This window comes from Pseudonaja textilis, chromosome 1 (genome assembly GCF_049901715.1).
Source record: "Pseudonaja textilis isolate UNSWEBS1 chromosome 1, rPseTex1.2, whole genome shotgun sequence".
NCBI lineage: Eukaryota > Metazoa > Chordata > Lepidosauria > Squamata > Elapidae > Pseudonaja > Pseudonaja textilis.
The window spans coordinates 37,305,791-37,326,292 of record NC_141990.1 but is presented as its reverse complement, the minus strand read 5'-3'; the positions used below and the strand labels follow the sequence as shown (position 1 = coordinate 37,326,292).

Sequence of the window (20,502 nt, the reverse complement as noted above, 5' to 3'; positions counted from 1 at the left end):
CTATTTAAAAACCCTCTCTGATGTAATCGCTAAGAGTTCCATCTCTGGACTAGTTGGAGGAAGTACATGTTTCTACTTAAACGTTATTTTTCCATTTATAATGAATTACTGCTCTATGCTAATGAAAGTGTGAAAACAGAGTACTATGAAAGTATAACGGTGATCAGACTGAGTAGAACTAAAGCGTGGAAGAGAAATCTGCCTCTTATCACACTGGTCAATTTTCAAAAAGTATAGTTTTTCTTTTATCAAAAGGCATATTACAAACAGAATGAATCCCCAATAAAGATAATGTATTTAATCTTAACCTTAGAAGAAAGAGTTGTAAACTTTCCTCCCTTTTTCCTCCTCCTGTTGCATTGAAGGATCCAGTATGACCTCAAGAAATATTTCTTTCATTGCTACAAGAAAGTAAAATCATTTTCAAATCCAGTTTAACTCCTAGTAATTTCATGGATATGTCCATTTAGTTTTCCTGTAGTACTGAGGCAGTGGTTTGCCATTACCATCTTTCAGAATGTGTGTGTGTGTGTGTGTGTGTGTGTTTAAATGTCCCAGTCTAGCCTACAGCCCTGATATTTCTTGGAAGCTTATGTCCCAGTAGTAAATAGGCTTGACTCTGCCAAGCTACCACTTGCTACACAAGCACAAATTCCTGCCCCTCCCGTAAGGTTATGTAATCTCAAGAAATGTGGGCCTGTCTAATGAAATAATATAAAAGCAAAATTTTGATGCAGGCTTTTGAAAATACTTTTGTATCATATGACATTTTTGTACTTAAAAAAAAATTATATAACTATCCTGAATTATTTGAAAGGGCAGCTATATACTTATATCAGTAAGATACTTACTTGCATGATAATGTAACCCAGTTGGGTAATGAAACATCTGCAAGAAAACAAGTAAGCTTAAAGAGCACCAAGTTTCCTACAATAAGATACATTATTATGCTTTTTTTGTTTTGGTATTACTATAATTCAATTTAGGTGCCAAGCTGTTGCTAAAGGAATATACCTTAACCATTTTTCTAAAGGTGGAAGAATAGGGTCCAAATGTAAAGAATCATTTAGGCCTAATAGATAGGTCTCAGTAAGTGTGGGTATCTTCAGAAGGGACTGTACTGTAGATCTTAAAATATCTATACAGGTTTATAATGGGAGAGATGGGCCCCATCACATTATCAGGCCCTAAATCTTTCAGCCAATATATTAGCACCATGTTAAATTAAAATATCAGAATCTGCACGGCAGGCAGGCAGGCAGGCAAAATATGTGAGATAAACGTTTTTGTAGCTTACACTCAGTAAAAACAGATACACTGTGCCAGTTAAATAGTTTATTCCAGTAAGAGTTATAGCATAGTCAAACAGTCCATATATCATTCACTAATTCAATCCGTCCGGGGATTATTCAGTTGCAAATTCCAGTGTCGAAGAAGAGGTCAGTAAACTTACAAATATCAGTCCAGTAATATATCTCCTCGCAGTAGAGATATGAAGAAGTCAAACCTCCTTTCTTTCTCCAACGTTCAGCAACTCAGCAGTAGGGAAAACATGCGGTTAGCAAACCATCAATCAGCAAAACCAGCAATCGTCAGGTTCTCTTGCTCCCTCTTATGGCGGTTCACAACCGCACCCAAAATTACATGCTTTGCAGTTTAAAGTGACACACACTTAAACTTACTATCATAGTTTATATATATTATTTTACCCAAACTACGTTAGGTAACCTTGTTATTCCTAACATTCTCCCGTTTTGGGTAATATAATAATATATATATATCTATTTACAACCTCAACCCATAGTCATCACAATTCTCTTTGTGTTTGACTGAACCTTGGGCTTTAGTAAATTGATCAGCAATATTTTGCTCAGTCATACAATATTCCAGTCTTATTAAACCATTTTTTACAGATTGTCTTACATTCAGATATCTAAGATCTGTATGCTTAGATCTCGTTTTCACAGCAATATTTGTAGCCATCTGTATGGCTGCTTGATTGTCCTCATACACTACAATGGAATCATTAATAGTTAGTCCCATATCCAATAATAACTGTTTATACAGAATTAAATCAGTACATAATAAAGATAGACATGAAAATTCTGCTTACATTGTGGACATACTTATGTGTTCCTGTCTAATTGACCTCCAGCCAATCAATGCTTTTCCTAATAGTATAGCCATTCCTGAAGTTGATTTCCTAGTGTTTATGTCTGTTGCAAAACTTGCATCAGCATATGCACTTAAAATCAAATCATCTTTTGGCTCCAAATACAATGCATAGTGCATCGTCCTTTTAAGATATCTTAAGATACGCTTTGTCGCTTGCCAGTGTCATTCAGTGGATTCAGCGTTAAATCGTGCCAATTGATTAACGCTATAGGCAATATCTGGCCTTGACCAATTACTAATATACGATAAACTACCAATTAGCGACTGATATATAGTCTTATTGAATTTTGAACTTTGAGCATCAGTGCGGCAAAATTCCTGACTCATTGGAGTTTTTGCTGGTTTACAAAGTTCCATCTTATATGTTTTTAGTAATTGATAAATTTTATCCTCTTGAGATATCTTATAGCCACCGTTGGTTTTATTTATTGTCAATCCTAGATACTGTTTTATCTCTCCTAATTGCTTTAATTTTATCCTCTTACGTAATAATGATATTATTTCAGTAGCTTCATTATTAGTTTTTGTAATTAATGCAATATCATCTGTAAACAACAATAATAATGACACTATTCCATTTGTCTCTTTCTTGAATAAACATGGATCAGCTAAACCTGCTTTAAACCCTATATTGTTTAACTCCTTAACAATATATTGGTTCCATTCATAACCAGATTGTTTTAATCCATAGAGACTCTTTTTCAGCTTCCAGCAGTCATTATTAGTTTTATCATCCTTAATACCTACAGGTTTCTTTAGGTATATAGTGTGTTGCAATGGTGCATGCAGATAGGCAGTTTCTACATCTAAGTGATTTATGATATAGTTTTTCTTAGCTGCCCACACTAAAGCTGCTCTCAAGGTTGTTGCTTTTAGACTTGGTGCAAACACTTCATCATAATCACATGCAGTTTGATTAAATCCTTGAGCTACCAACCTAGCCTTATGGGTAACAGTCCCATTTTTACCTGTTTTTAATTTAAATATCCATTTGCATCCAATGGACTTTTCACCTGGAGGTAATTTAACATTCTCATAAACTTTCATTTGTTTTAATGAATTTAGTTCCTTTTCCATTGCCTTATGCCAATTCTCTTGATCCTTTGCAGGATACATTCTAAGGTCTTCCACAGTAGTTGGAACTTTACTAACTTGGCAAACTACACTTGCTTGGTACCTGTCAGGTGGTCTGGTTTCATGTGTTGACCGTCTAGGTATTACAGGGCTTACAGGTGGACTGTTATGTACTACCTGTTCCTGGTTATCTATTTCTTCCTGTTCTGGTCCTATATGCTCTTCCTGTACTTCCTCTTTAATTGGACTTTTCTTATTACTGATATGGTGGTTTGGTCTTTTGTAGGTTTCTATAATTACATCTTTACTTGAATCTTGCTCCAGTTTTTCCCATCCTACATGTTCAAGGAATTGTGCACTAGCACTACAGTAAACTCTAGATGTACCTTTTTCCCAGAACCTGTATGATTTATGATTAGATTCGTAACCTACAAAAAATAACCTTTTAGCCCTATGCTGCCCCTTATGTCTCAATTGTGTAGGAATATGCACCCATGGTGGTGCTCCAAATGTGTGCATATAGCTTAGGTCAGGTTTTCTACCATGCCACCGTGTGAATGGTAATTCACCTGTTGTTGAGTTAACAACATTATTCAATATATGATTACCACACATTATTGCTTCTCCCCACAAAGTTTCAGGTAATCCTGAATCCGACAACATAATACAAGCCATTGCCTGTATTGTTTGGCCTCGTCTTTCTATAAAGGAATTATGTTGTGGCCTATATGGTGCAGACTTTTTATGTTCAACATCTGCCATCTTCAGTCTATTTTGGAATTTATTATTTGTAAATTCCGTACCATTATCAGTTACAAGAGTTACTAGTTTCCTTTTAGTTTTTCTTTCTGCAAACTTTAACCAATTAAAGAAATTCTGATATGTTTCCGTTTTACTTTTCATTAAATAACAGAAACCATATCTAGAATAATGATCCATTATACTTAATATATAACAAGCACTTCCCACACTTGATTTTTTAGGACCTATAATATCAGCAAATACGACCTCTAGAGGCTCTTTAGTTTTAAATTCATTAATTCTATTTGCTGGTATTACCTTGCTTTTTTCTTGACTGCAAGCATTGCAGTGCAAATACTTACTGCAAGGCTTCAGTTTTATACCTTTAGACAGTTCAACCGTTTGCTTGAGCATTTTAAAATTTATATGCCCTAAACGTCTGTGTAACAAATGTATGCATTCATCATGAGGTTTAACGTTATTATACACTGTGTTAGCCACCTCTAAATTATTATCATTTAACACATACAATTCACCTTTTAAAGTTGCAGTCACTTTTTTACCTTCCTTTTCTATTATGCAGTTTTCTCCCCTAAAGGTAACTACATAACCTAGTTTAATCAAAACTCTAACCGAAAGCAAATTAAACTTAAGTTGTGGTACATATAACATTTTTACATTTTCTTGTATGCAAGAACAATGTGCAGTACCTTGACCTTTTGCTTTCATTTTCCAGCCATTGGCTAACGATATCTGTTGTGAACTCGCTGACATCTTAATAAATCTTTTCTTATCTTTCGTTATGCAGTGCGATGCTCCACTATCTACAACCCAAAAATTATTGTTGTTCACAGTTTCGTTGCTATACATGGCTAACTCTAAGCATTTTTCACCCTTTTGATGCCTTTTTGCATTCTGGCTGGCATTGTGGCGATTTTCTTTCTTGCAGAATCTAGCCAAATGTCCTTTTCCTCCACAATTAAAACATTTTCTAATTGTGTAGGCTGACGAAGATAATTTCTCTTCTTGTGGTTGTTCCCTTCTCAGTTGATCCCTTTCAAGCCTTCTCCTGGCTTCTTCAATTAATCTGCCAGTAATGTCAGTTAATGTGAGGTTATCTTTTGGCAGTACTTCCAGCGAAGTTACATAGTCGTCATAGCTCTCATCTAACGAAGACAAAATTATATAAACCTGATGTAGTTCAGTGAAGATAAGTTCTTTTTCATGCAGTTCCTGAAAAATCCTCTTCATAGTGTTTATGAGTCAACATGTCTCCATTCTTTTGAAGATGTGTTCTGAACAGCTTCCGTGTAAGATTTATATGTGCTCCTACACTGTCTCGAACATAAATCTTCTTTAAATTCTCCCAACACTTAGCAGCTGTTTCTTCTCCACGAATATGGACAAGCTGCTGGTCACAGAGTGTCAGTCCTATTATACAGAGAGCTGGCTCATTCTTCAGTTTATATTCTTGTATCATTCTCCGGATCCCAAGCATCTACCTCTGGTGGGTTTTGAATTATACTCCACAAACCTTCTCTGCGTAGAAGTAGGCTGCATTTCATAGACCATGAAACATAGTTTGTTCCATCCAGTTTGGATATTAGAGACAAACTTGGTAAATTGACTTGTGCCATCTTTCTCTGGATATTAAACTATAATTAATAAAACACAGCTGTCTGTTTACAGTACTGTGTAACTACACTAACTCTCACTTTATATAAGCCTGTTATATCCTGGTTAGTCTGACTGTGCAGCTGGGCCCATAACCAATGTTAGGGATACACCCTAGCAGAATCTGTACGGCAGTCAGGCAAAATATGTGAGATAAACGTTTTTGTAGCTTACATTCAGTAAAAACAGATACACTGTGCCAGTTAAATAGTTTATTCCAGTAATTGTTATAGCATAGTCGAACAGTCCATATATCATTCACAAATTCAGTCTGTCTGGGGATTATTCAGTTGCAAATTCCAGTGTCGAAAAAGAGGTCAGTAAACTTACAAATATCAGTCCAGTAATATATCTCCTCACAGTAGAGATATGAAGAAGTCAAACCTCCTTTCTTTCTCCAACGTTCAACAACTCAGCAGTAGGGAAAACACGCAGTTAGCAAACCATCAATCAGCAAAACCATCAATTGTCAGGAATCGTCAGGTTCTCTTGCTCCCTCTTATGGCGGTTCACAACCGCACCCAAAATTACATGCTTTGCAGTTTAAAGTGACACACACAAACTTACTATCATAGTTTATATATATTATTTTACCCAAACTACGTTAGGTAACCTTATTATTCCTAACAAGTTTAAAGAGTTAAAAATTGCTATCAAGTGAACTAATTGTTGTGCATTAGTTACCAATAGCATAAGTTAGCAAACTAATAGCCATATTTTACTCATTTAGCTTCCAGGCACTTTGCAAAGTGAGCCTATGTAGAGTGTACTGCAGTACAGGTAATCCTTACTTAATAACCATTCATTCAGTGACTGTTCATATTTACAAGAGCACTGAATGAATGGTACTTATGACCAGTTATCCAAGTTGCAATCATTGCAACACCCTTGTGTTCATGTGATCAAAATTTGGACACTTGGCAAGTCACCACATTTATGATTGCAGCATGTGCTTCAACTCCCCCCACAAGCTCCCTATTTTTCTGATCCGCCTTATTGGCTGCCTTGCACTCCACTGTCCCTGCTGCCCTCATCACTTTACACTCCTCCTTGCACTCCTTTGTCCTGCACTCGGCTATCCCTGAAGGCTCCTGCTACCCCCAACTGATCTTCGCCATCTTCTTCCTTGCAAGGCTACTGTGACACCCCGCAGCTAGGCACACCTTGTCAGCAGCAGGAGAAAGAAGATGGCAGAGGTCAGCTAGGGGCATAGTGGTGGTGGTGGAGTCCTGGGCACACAGAAAGACTGAGGTGGCAGGAATTAGAAGCTGAGGTGAGCAGGGCAAGGCAAGCTTGTGGACCACACCAGGGAGGAGGCAGTGAGATAAGAGAAGCATGACTGCAGATTCTCAGGACTACCATAGTTTAAGTGGTACAGTCATATGATGTTTTATCTAACAGCTTTTTCATTTAGCAGCAGAAATTCTGGTCCCAATTTAGGGCCAATGAATAATGATTACCTAGGGTGAAATTGGGATACAAACAAGGCATGAAAAATTTGTGATCAGAACAATGTTGTATTTATGAATTCTTAAATTATACTTCTTATACTCCTGTATGCCTGTATCATAAATAGAGGGTTTTCCTGTGACATCTTCAAACTTTTTCCAGATATATAGATATTTCCCAGGATTTGACTGGTTTTTCCTTGACCCTATCACATCAAGTGGAATAAAGTTTGCCAATGATGAGAAGTAAGTAAATAAAATATCTATTTACTCCTCCACCACTAGCTGGTTAAGGTTTTCAGTGACAGGGAAAAAAAACCTGTTATTCTGAAAGGTTGACACAGAATTATTGTGCTATGAATAAACCCATCTCTGCTTTTCCAGGTAAGCCACCTTGGCTCAGGAAATGTACATTTCTGTACATTTTTCAGAAAAAGCCAGCAGTTCATTGTACAGAGAAAAACATTCTATCTAGCAGAGATACAGCCTTCTGGGTAGTTGTTTCTTTGGAAAATTAAGATTTGTATTTTTTAATTTCAGTGTATTTTATTTTAACCATTTTTTCATGAATGTAATTGCACAAATGCAAATAATCTGCATTGGGAGACTTGCAAAGCTACTTATTTTTTCAAATCCTCAAAAAAGTAAAATAAAATAATGTGCAGAAGCATAAAATTCTGTGATTCTGAACTTTCCAACAATTAACCTTGAAGAAAGTCATAGGTATTCATATTTTTTCATAGGTTTAAAATATACCTGATTTGGTGTGTGGTTTCTTTACAGTGTGAAGCACATTTCATGCTCTCTGCTTGTTCTTCATGCTGAAGATGATCCTGTGGTTCCATTTCATCTTGGAAAAAAGGTGCAGCTTCATTTTTTAACTCTTGCCCCTGTCATAACTTTATAAATATTCTGAAAGAGCTAGATTAGTAACAGGGCTTGAATGATTGCAATTTAATTTCTGTGGGGCAAATCACTGATAATACATCAAAACTTGACTCCTGCTGTTGGAAGAAATGCATTTTCAGAGTGTTGGTGGAGACAAATAATTTGTCTTACTCGCCTTTTATATTGTCAAGAAAGCTACTTCTAAAATGTGTTTTCGTTCAAGTATCAGTTATCCTAGACCTAGATGAATTAGAAAAGCTTGGACCAGATCAGCGTGCTCCTCCTTCTGCTCCTTCTTATTCTAAGACCCAAAACTGCAATCTTATCTGTCATTGTACAATCCCGAAGCAATCTTTTTCTCTATCGTTCTTTCCATCTCTGCACAGTAGCCTTTAAAAGTGCTGAAAATGAGATGGTATAGTATCTTCTACTGAGGGCTTATCAGAGAAGAATGTAAAATATAGTGTGACATGTGCATGGTTTTATATTCTCATGTAACCTGGAGTTATCTCCATAACTTGGTTTTAGTCATTGTTGGAATTGGTGAAGTGGGAGCTGACAGCTGTCCTGTATTTAAAGAAAGAAACAGTTAAGTCTGTGCAATCAAAGGGGGTCCCCTCTTTGTGTACAGAATGCAAGTCAGGAAAATGTATACAAGAGAAAAATTGAACTTTAGTTTTAATTAAGTGCCTGTCATATGTATTAGAGAGTAATTTTCATCATTCCATGGCCTTTGGCGAGAATGACTAGTTTGTTTGTTTATCATATTTATATAGTCACTGATCTCACAAATTTGTGACTCTGAGTGGCATATATAGTAAAGATAATAAAGAACTAACAATTAAAAGTTGAACCATTAAAACATAATCAAAATATATTTTCACTTTATTAGTACCATTTTGATTAATGCTAAGGGACCCCTTTTCTGTAATTACCACTTTTATTTAACTTCTTAGGTCCAAAGACTTGTACATTACAGCAAGTCCCCACGCTAGGAACAGACTGCTTTTGGGGTGACCCATAATTAAGAGTGGGGTCTATGGTAGCAAACTTCAAGCTAAATACAAAATGGTTTAATTTAATTACACAATACTATGTATAAGTATTATACAATAGTACTGTTCCAGCTTACCTATGAAGTCAACTTAATAGTTGAATAGACCTTGGAAATGGATCTTGTTCTTAAACTGGGACTATCTGTACTATCTTGTATTGAATTTTAATATGGTGAAACCATTTGCTTTTAAATACCTTCACAGCTATACAACATTGCTGCCCCATCTCGGAACTTTCGTGATTACAAAGTACAGTTTGTTCCATTTCACAAAGAGCTAGGATACAGGCATAAATACATCTACAAGAGCCCAGAACTACCTCGAATATTACGGTAATTAAAGGGGTAATTCATATGAACTGGGGTGAGCTGGTTGGCAATTATAACAGATGTAGTCCATCTCATCTGAAGGGTCATTTTTGAAATGATATTAGAATTTGTATTACAGGGATATAAGAGGGAGATACAGTGGAATATTTTGACATTGTTTTTATGACATTAATGTTTAGCAGAAGGAGTAGAATAGTTTGTGCATCTGCTTCCCTTCTTTTGACCTGTCAGTTTATATCGTATTTTTGTTTTAGAGCAAGTCAAACTCTTGGGAATTATCCCTTAACCTTTAGTGTCAAGATGAACTACCTGGTTTTTTATTTTTAATATTGTTAGATGTAGATTCCTGTTTTTCCCCCCAGACTGCATTCTTTATGTTGCAGGTTCTTCCCAGCTATGTAAAGGCAAACAACTACAAGAGTTTACTGTTAAAATGATCAGGTCACAGATTTGATAAGCCATTTGTGCTTCAGATAAGCCATTCTCACAGGATTAAAAAAAATCTACCGTTGAGCCATCCAGGAAAGGAATAATACAATGCAGTAGTATGCCGACAGATATGGGGAGAAGAGGAAATGGATGAATCTAAAATAGCAAAATATTTGACACAATAAATCACTGGATTTTTTTCTCCTCCTTAGGGAATTCCTGGGAAAATCTGCACATCATCATCATCATCATCACTGAAGACTTTAACATGTTACACTTAAAAATCATACCATCTTTGAAAAAGAGAAAAAAAAGTCTGCTATTATTGAAACCCAACCACCGGATATGCCATTGATTCTGGCTTCAGTTCTAAAAGATACCTTGAAATCTCAAGTTTTGGGACAGTAGATATGAAGAATGAATGTAATTGGCTTCTGTGTCTTCCCCCCACCCCCCCAAAAGAATGAGGGAGCAAAATTTTGGAACAATTAACTTCAAGCACAATAAAGACTTTGTAATCCGCACCCCACCCTGGCTGCCACCCCTGCTTTTTCCCATAAATTATAAACATTCTCACAATATTGTGCTGGATTGTTACAATATTGTGCCGGATTGTTACAAGACTAAAGAACTTGCACTCTAAAACATAGCTGGACTATAGTTATCTGCAAAAATATAATTCTTACAACTTTTCCGTGCTACCTATTTATTTTTTTTGAGCTGCAGGTTTCCTTCTAGAATTTAGTTTGGTAAGGGATATTTTTCTTATGTAGATTGCAGAAGATAATGTGGATTTTAAATTAATTTTAGAAACCAGAGATACAGGACAACATTTTAGAATGAATTGAAGGATGACTCACTTTTTTAAAAAGGTGTCTGTTTAACTATTATAATTTAATAGTGGTCAATTTTCCCCTTATTGCTTTGCTTTCAATTCTCCCAGACAAGAAATACACACAAAATATAATTACAATCCATCTACAGACATGCATCTCCTTTGAAATTTTGCCTCTACTTTTCAAGCCATTTTCTTTTGATGTACATATCCCTTAAGTGAAGTACATCATATTAATTAAAAATTATCATTGGAAGTTGTTCGAATTAACTTTTCTGTTAACATACATCTTTAAGTTTAGACTTGTGGGAAAATGTGTGTTTTCACTGTGGTAAATATGTCTTCCAGGCTCTTCTAATTATAGAGAGAAATATAAGCACTTTGGGAGTGAAAAATAAATTTACCATTTTAAATAATTGTGATTCTTCAGACATCCCAGCCTAATCATTTCCTTCAAAATGCTCAGGTACACTAGAGGTGGTCAAAATTTTTTTTTAAAATACAGGGGAAAGAAATTAACCTTTAGATTTTTTTTGATGTGCATTTTCTTTGGGAATAAAACTCATTCTGAATTCTCAGCAGTTAAATTTTTCATAGTTTCACATGGAATGCTGAAATATCAGCCAGGTCAACCAAAGGTATTGAAAGTGACACATTCTTATGTTAACAGTACTTCATCCCTGATCATTAAAGTAATTACTTTCTACTATAAAAATGAAGGTTAGTTTTAGTTTGCTATGTATATTATTAAAACCTGTGATGTATGAAATCTACCTTACTGGCTTTAAATGTTCCCTTCAGTTAACACAACATATGAATAAGGATTTTTTTTTCTTTTATTATAATAAAATTATACTTCCTATACTGAATTGAGCAGACAATGTAATAACTAATTTTAACAGATACAGAATCTGGTTTTCATGTACTGCTTTTGAGACTGACCAAACCTTATATTTTATGAAAATCTAGTCCCTTATCCCAGTTATGGCTTAATCAACAGCAACACTGTGCATTGCTTCTATATTGGTTGGAAAGAGATAACCTATTCAAGCCTCTATGAGTTTTGCAAGGGAGGTTTATGTTGTCACCATATGATCTGGAAGCAGACATGGCTTCTTGACTGAGTTGAAGATGGGCTACATTGCTACGCATTCCATACCACTTCTTCCAAATAAAATCTGAAGTATTTCATGGCTTTAATAAATGGAGATATGTATAATCCTCCCACATGTACATAAGTGTTTTGCTTTTTATATTTGATGAAACAAGCCAGAAATGTCCGTGAACTATAGTTTGGGTTGAGAAACTATAGCTAGTATGTTTCAAATGAGATGAATTATGAAACCATTGTTTAAAGATGAATTCTATATTCTAGCTTGTTAGACACCATTATGTTGTAAGAGGCTATGATTTACTGAGACTTGTTGATTTGATCTCATGAAGGAGGAACAAAGTGATTGTTCATGAGTGCACAACATTCCAGTGTAACTTTGTTTATTAACCTGGGACATGATCATCCAAACACTGCCATGTGATTACCAAAATCCATTTTTGAGATTTGAAAAATCTACGTGTCTTATGACAAAAAGGATAGCATGGATGTTCATTTAGGCCAGTCGTCTTCAACTTGGGAATCTTCCATTCATTAAATTAACTAAGACTGGAAGAGGCTGCATATTAGGGAGGAGACTAGAGAAGGTTGATATTTTGCTATTTGCACATACTTTGTTTTGCTAACCAAATTCAATGCAGGCATGGCATGGTGAGCAATCAGAGCAACTGAATTATGAGCCAGTGTGGCTGATGGGCTTAAGCATTCAATATTAGGCACAATATTTTTTATTCTAGTTCAGAATAGTTTTTTAGTCTGAAAGATATAGGCAGGTATTAATAATAATGTCTGTATATTTTCTTTGGCATGTATCAAACAACTTACAGATTCATTCTGCAAACATTAGCTTGTTCTTTGCATTAAGACTTCCTGCAATTAAGTAATCTATTAGTTTTGATTCACAATAACTTGCAAATTGTGCCACATAAAATGTCATCTTTTCTCCCCTTCTCATGTTTAGGATTATTGCATTTAAGAAAGGCAAAAATGTTGTTTCAGCTCTTTTGAAAAAAACAGGATAATGTTCTGTGTAGCACTGCTCCTGCTGTCACTACTTTAGTATTGATAAAAGTACAGACTAATGTGGCAATGTCAACTCTGCCAGCGCAACAAAAACTATATTCCAAAGCATGCACAGTGCTATTTGTTCTGACACATATGTTTCAATTGTTTAGGCCAGTAAAATCCACTGAAATGGAAATGTTTATCTAAAACAGTGTGTAGTTTTAATAAAAAATGATTTTGACTTCTTTTGGAGGTAGCTTTGTTTTGTTCAGTATAGATCATGGACTGCTGGCGTTTATGCTCATATCCAATAAATTGTCAGAAATAATTTAAAATAGTGACATATTGATTGGGGTCCAAACAACTAGAGATATGTACATATCTTCTGCTACTCACAGAATTCTGTATGTTGTGAAGTGCTCTGGGCTAATGTAGGAATGTATATTTCATTATTTTTTGTCAGAGGAAATATACTATGTATTTGTATACTATACCAATAGATGTGTACATCCTATGTTCTTGGAAACAACTTGATGTACAGTATATGAAAACCTACACCAGCTGAAGTACAGGCAGCTCTGACTGCACATTGTTGTGTATATATTATTTCAGTTTTTAAGAACTATTGTCTTTGTAATTTTTACACCATTCCATGAATTTTCTTAAGACCACTAAGGTCTTAAGAAAAACAAAACTACTTTGCAATTATCTGTCTGGCTCCACCAGTTATGAAAAGGCACCACTACCCAGAACCACTGCTTCAGGCTTCTGAGGCCACAGGAGACAAAGAAAGGGAGTTTGCTCAAATCTCTCATGAACTTCCTTGTGATGGTGAACAGAAGCACAAAATGTCGGACCTGGAAGAAATCTTATCCATCCCCTACTTTCATTTGAAAATCTGAAAAAAGAATGGAGTCCACCTGAATCGTTTCTTGGCTAAAATAATTGAATTTATTGTTGCTCAGCTGCTATTTTATTTATACTTTATTGTTTTTACTGTTTTTGGCTGGCCATATAATTCAAAGAAATGGGAAATACTGATAATTTAAAATAAACTGAGTTAAGGAACATCAATCACTAATCCAGTCACAAGACAGCTCTGGGGATTGAAACACAGGCTCTCCCTGAATTCAAAATAAGAAATTGGAGTCTTGTCAACTAAACCCAGGGGAGTATCATCCTAAAATAACAAGTGTCTTCCAGGAGGTTTAGGAGTGGCCAGTTGATATAAAATGCAACTTTGCTTCAAGTAAACTAATCAAAATATGTGTATAAAGCTAGCCATATTTCATATAACTTTAAGGAGTAAGTTCACATTTTCATCACGCTACCTTTAAAACCCAAACTAATTTTATTGTTCCTCAAAACCAATTTTTCTCATGATGAGTGGCTTAAAATATGTGGCGTGCATCCAGTTTGTATAAATAGAAATCAGAGGTTTCATTCTTAGTTGTCCAGGATTCTCATTCTGTTTGTAAAACTAACAAGACAAACTTTGCTCAATCATATTCTCACAGGATACTCTACTTCACAGAATAATTTTGATAACAAAATAGAGTGAGCGGAATAGTTATACTAACTTTAAAATATTCTGCATTTTTGTGACTCATAAGATACCTATACCTAACCATATAATATAAAATTCCAGAGTTATTGTGTGTTCAATTAAGTAAACCAACTTGCAATCCTTTGTAGGGGTACCTTTGAATATCTTCCCCATTCCACTGTTGTTAATATTGAACCTAAGAATGGTCATTTAACAAGTCCATGGTGAAAATGTTGGGACTTTTCAGTTACATCTCAAACAGGACATAAATACTATATTAGATATTTTAGAGACTGGCAGTTGGGAGCCCAACTTCAGTTGGGATTGTGGCATCAAAGATGGTTTCAACCCCGCATCCAACCCCTTGGAAGGTTTAGTCTTCCAAGCTTTTGGATTCACGCTGGAGCCCATTCTCAGGGAACTTCACCAGAATGTGTAGTAGAGAGGATGGGCTCCAGCACAAGTTCAAAAGCTAGGAAGACTAAACTTCTGGTCCCAGTGACCGACCCAGATTGGATTCTGAAACATTATCCTGAGACATGCATATTTGCCTTCATTTGCAGACCACTTTTCCTATGCCTGCTATTTACTGTGGAGAGAGAAGTTTAGGAAAAACTATTTAAGGGACCAAGTGTTAAAAGATCATCCATGGACAGTGCAGCTCTAGTACTTTCAGTAAATAAGAGAGCTCCCACTATTCCAAACTGACTGAGACCATGAGTTATTTAGTCAAGCCAAGCCTTATAATGGAATTTTTACTTTGCTTTGGACCTCACTCTTGTAGGACCTCACATCATACTTATTACACTGACTTTAATATAAGCAATTTTGTAGTTCTATTCTAAAATAAAAGGTAAATCAAGTGCAGTGTTCATGGAAGTTTAATGTTTCGAAAACACGGGAGAATAACAGTACTATATCATAAGCACACCACAGACATCAAAACAAACTCAAAAATTAGTTTTGCAAATGACATGATTGTGACAAATACATTTATTTAGCAAGCACAGTAAATTTGCTAATTTGCTTGCTTCAGCCTCCTTCCTGGAGAGTTGTTGCTTGAAGAGATATCCTCTCTGAAGTAAGTGTTACGATAGTTTTACAGATCATGAAGAAAAATAACCAGGAATAAGACAACACATTCTTGTTGTAATGAAAAATATATGTGAGATGGGAATGCTTGCGAACATGCAATATTTTATGCACAAATTTCAAGACATGATAAGACTTCCTCAGCAGAAACCTGTGATACTTTACTTAGGTTTAAATAATAACAACACAGTCCTCACTATTTAGGGGGAAATGTTCTGTATGTGCTGGAAAGAGTGAATCAACTTTCCATATTTGAAGCATTTCATGGCATTAAAATGAATCATGGGAACACCAAGCAGTCATCAGCTTAAAAACAATTCATATCGAAGAAACACTTTAGCAGCATTCCTTTAACACAATATTGTGTTCCCTGGAATTCCTCCATTATATATATTCTGCCTTTGACAAAAACATAGTAAAAGGATTTGTAGCCAGCCAATATCCAGAATCTATGAGCTTTAAACCAGGAATGGTCAATCTATTTTCTTCAATATGGGAATAAATTGACAATGCAATGGAAGGCAACTAGTATGGTTATTTACTAAGAGCAACAACTGAATAATTATAATAGGTACAATGTTTTGTGCAGAGATTAGCCCTTGTCTTAAATGCACTTAAGGACAGCTTTCATGTTCAGCCTGATGACAACATATAATGAATTTCTCAATGCTTTTTCAACACAGCTTTCATATTCAACTACTTCTTAGTTGTGAACCTACTAACTGCACAATTATACTTTTTAAAACAAGGTGACACCATTTTTGATGGAAGCTATCAGCCAGCAAGTAAAGGATACTTTTTGAGCTTATATAAACATACTTAAGTGTTTAGTGAGAAGTGAAATTGTTGATTCAAACCTTCAACTTGTTAAAGGCTAACTTAATTGTCAGAATTTTAAAGCTTTCCCCTGAATTTACTGATTCCTAATTTCTGTGACTGGCCAAGAAATTGCTCAATCCAATTACAGTTAACTGCATTCCTTTCATCTTTAGTAGGACATATACATCACTTTGCTTATTAAAGAGTAACATTGGTTGGATTAGGACCAGGCTAGCTAAAGAATATTACGATGAATATGCGATACTGATGTAGTTTTATTTTAGTAAACTGGTGAGGGAATCTCATCTCTTAAAGTAGTCCCTGCTTAATTCTGTATTTTCAATGCTATAAAAGTCATATATTAGCTCCTAAATGATAAAGGAAGAATCTAAAAGGCTATATAAATATTACTATCTGTATCTGTTCTATAAGACAAGTGATTTGAACTTTTGTTTGTCAGCATGAGAAAAATGTGCAAGAACCAAAGATTTAAGCAAATTCATAGTTTTGTAGTTTGTATGGGCCTGGAAATTACAATTGTATAGGTACAGCTATACCACAAACAGCAAATAAAAAAAACCTGTAAACATTTAGATATATTCTATAATATTCTTAAATGTTGCATAAACTTGGAAGAACAGAACTTTTAGTAGTTATTTAGTGAATTATGGCCTACATAAAATAGAAAACCACATATTTTACTTCAATTTCATCCACTTTGGTTAGAGCAAAATACAGCAGATTGATATAAAATGAATATCAGTTTTGTTTTTACAATTTGTTTTCTGGAATAATGCAAGCATTGAAATTTTGTTACTTTATGGCTTTTGAAATTTATGAAATTATTGTTTCATGCCATTCAAATAGATTGATATGGGTATTGACTAGTCCTGGATAGCAGAAAGGATCTCTTATCTGCATCAGCTCTGTGTCCTAACTTAACGGTTAATCACAGTATCAGCTCTGACAATACTGTCACCTGTTTTTGACAAAGTCTTTCCCCTGTAAAGTGAGGGGTGCTATTATTGCTTGCCTATTTGCTATTCAGTCTATTCAGAAAACTGTGGTCACTGTTTCCTACATTTGATAAAGTTGTATTCTCATCCGAATGGGGCAATCCTAAAAATTAATATAGGGAAAGGCAGAGATTAGGCAGCTGTCTCTGGCCTCCTGCTCCTATATAACTTCCTGCCAGTAAGGAGTTGCTACTACAAAGTATTTGGAGGGCATCAGCTTAGAGAAGGAATACTTTGTAGATCCTTATTTCTTTGACCTGGTATTAGATTGATAATGCCTCTACTAAGAAGTCTAAAAACGGAAAACAGCATGTTTGTTTAATGTTTTTGTTCTGGAAGCTTATAGGACATACATTCATTTCCATTCTGGTCATTTACAAATAAAGTTGCCATTTAAGGATTTATTGGGCTCTAAAACATAGTCAATTTCCTCAGCATTTGCAAAAAAGAAAAAATTTATTTATTTAGCAACCCAGGCTAGAACACCTGATAAATCCCAAAAATGTGATGCTATTGCCTGAAATTAAAATGGGATTTCCCAATATACTTTTAAAATACTAAAAATGTGACATCTAGAGACAACACTAACTCAAGAAAAAGTCTGGATGGTAGTGGTTTCACTATGAGAAGTGACAGATATTTCAGTGTCTGTTCTTTATCTAAGGTTGTTTTAAATAAGTCATATAACTGCACAATTTGAAACATGCACAGATAAAGAAAGTCTAGTTCCTAAAACAAGGCCTAGCAATCTACCATGAGACTAAGCAAATGTCTCATTTTTTAAATTTACTGCCACTTGCTCTGAAAATTATCCAGAATCTAGCAGATCATAAAATATGGGCGATAATTTGATTTAATTTGGACTGACTGGGCAGTCCCAATGCATCTTGAGGGCACTAGACTGGATGCTAACTTTATGAATCACAAAAAGGCATTCAAGAATCCTCATTTTAGAGGAAAGCAAACAGTTCTTTGGTGCCTTTAACCCCCCCACCCTTGAACTCCATGGCCCTATAGGAAAAAGCATCCTGATTTTTCCATTTCTGATAACGGGTCACTTAAAATGATTTTGGATTAAAAAGAACTGTCCTGGGGATCAGCAATGATTCTCCTAATGAGCACAGGTGTGGAGGGGAGGGGTAGAGGGACAAGGAATGAAACGTGTGTCAGAATGCTTAAACCCACAACTGGACATTTGTGTTAGTCATCAGAATACAAGTACCTAAGAGCAACATTTATGTCATGATGCTACCATATATGTATCATTTTGATGCAACCTCAATTTGTTGCAGACACCACTGCAATTAAGACAGAGAAGTGACTTCAAAATGAGTTATGTGGAAAAAGCATTCTCCTTGGTTATAGAAGGGTTCCAGTCTACCTTCCATTCCAGAAGGCAACACTTATTATCCCTGTGGAATCATGTTTTCCATTCAGTTCTGGACTTTATAGGCACTTCTGACTGACCAATTGGGAACTGCCATAGGAATTAACAAGTTTGGGGACTTGAGGAGCCCCCTCAGCATATAATGCATGGATACATATAAACAACATTGGTATACTGGATTTTTAAAAGAGGGCAAGATTATAACATCTTTTTTGGGGGGTGGGGGTGGGTGGGGTGTTAAATTTTCTGTTTCAGATCTTGAATCTTATTACAATATGTTTTGGTCAACTATTTCTAACTATCTGAAGCACCAGCTGCTCTCATTTCCGCTATATGCTTATAAAGATGAAACAAGTCAAAGTGTGGTAAAATACATGATTGAATTCATCTGCAGAAAAGTCACAGGGAAGCAGGTATACCTTAGCAGCAGCAGCAGGAAGCCCATCAGGGTAATTGCATGCACCTTCTAATGGCAGATTTACTCTCTAGGTATGTTTGGAGGAGGAATTTTCACAGCAGAAGGTTCCACTCCCCAGATCTCTCTGGCATATTCAGTAATTGTCCTGTCACTGGAAAACTTGCCGGAGCATGCAATGTTCTTAATTACCATTTTAGTCCATTTCCTAGGATTCTAAGAAATAAGAAAGAGATTATTAGGTTGATATCTTCAGAGCTTTAATAGCGGAAAGATCATTTGTTATTTATTGGACAACTAGTTCTTCCAGAAGTGATGAATTCAGAGCCAGAATTAATAACTTTCAGTCTTGGAGCTGCAATAAACTTTATCTGTGGTTTCTCCTGTTTGTTCTCTTCTTATCCTTTTTTTTTGGTAAATTTTATTTGAGTTTTCACAAAGAGAAAAAAAATACAAATAAAACATCTTTTTTGAAAGTAGCGTAATCCCGGGTTACATTTCTTCGTACAGACACAAATTCAGGTTCATGCTCATTTTTATATTCTATTCCATATCTTATTACTATTTTACATTTTCTGCATAGCTTCTCCCCTCTTTTAATTTTCTCAATTTTATTTTAATTATCTCATCTCAATTCAAATCATTGTATTTATACTTTTTGTCTGTCTTGTTTCAATTATCTATTATCTTTTCTCATTAAACAAAATTTCTCCTGTAGTTACTGATTGGAGTATGACGCCTTTATAACTTTTCCCTAAAGTTGTAACATTCAATATAATACATAACTTCCATTCGGATTCTGCTTGGTACATTCTTAAAATACACACTGTATTCTTAAAAAACAACAACTATAAATGTATATAATTAAAACAACATTCCATTCCAATTCAATTCTATCATTAATATTAATATTCATTAAAGTCTTAACATCTTTAACATTACTTTTCAATTAAATATCATACTTCTATGGGAACAATTATAAGCTTTCCATAGTTAATTACCCCTCCTCTTCACTTATATTTTATAAAACATTAACTAATTAAAATGTTCCCATTCCTTCCTAATTCAATTTTCTCATTTATTTTATTTCACTTATTTTATTCACAAACATTTCACTAAATTACAATAACTATTTTATCCCTCATTTTAATCATACATTGTTTCCAATTTTCTAAAGTTATTTCTATTACTAATATAACAATACAATCTTATGTACCTTTACAGAATACCTTTTTCAGTTAGGTTTTCACCCATTATCTCTAAATAGGTCCTGTTTCTCTATATCTTGCTCCAGTCCTTTGTAACTTCTTTTCCTTTTCTTCTTCCCTCTCTTCTTCTCTCTCCCCTTTTTACCCCCTTGTCTCTCTACCTCTATTTCTCTCTTCTGTATTCCCCTTTTCTGTTGCTTTCCAGTATTATACTTATTTTTCGAATTATTTTTCTTTTCTTTGTTTGTTTTTTAA

At 35.0% G+C, this 20,502-nt stretch overlaps 2 protein-coding genes across 2 annotated transcripts in view; one reads left to right on the top strand and one right to left on the bottom strand.

The window, feature by feature from the left end:
- Window positions 1–13,009, top strand: part of ABHD12 (abhydrolase domain containing 12, lysophospholipase) — a 36,878-nt gene extending 23,869 nt beyond the window's left edge. The window contains exons 10-13 of the mRNA XM_026695974.2: window positions 7,276–7,358; window positions 7,896–7,974; window positions 9,260–9,387; window positions 10,026–13,009. Of these exons, the coding sequence (XP_026551759.1) occupies window positions 7,276–7,358; window positions 7,896–7,974; window positions 9,260–9,387; window positions 10,026–10,071 (336 nt within the window). The 3' untranslated portion in view covers window positions 10,072–13,009. The remainder of the gene's footprint in view (window positions 1–7,275; window positions 7,359–7,895; window positions 7,975–9,259; window positions 9,388–10,025) is intronic.
- A 2,166-nt stretch (window positions 13,010–15,175) lies between these two features.
- Window positions 15,176–20,502, bottom strand: part of PYGB (glycogen phosphorylase B) — a 43,252-nt gene continuing 37,925 nt past the window's right edge. The window contains exon 20 of the mRNA XM_026695978.2: window positions 15,176–19,255. Within this exon, the coding sequence (XP_026551763.1) occupies window positions 19,103–19,255 (153 nt within the window). The 3' untranslated portion in view covers window positions 15,176–19,102. The remainder of the gene's footprint in view (window positions 19,256–20,502) is intronic.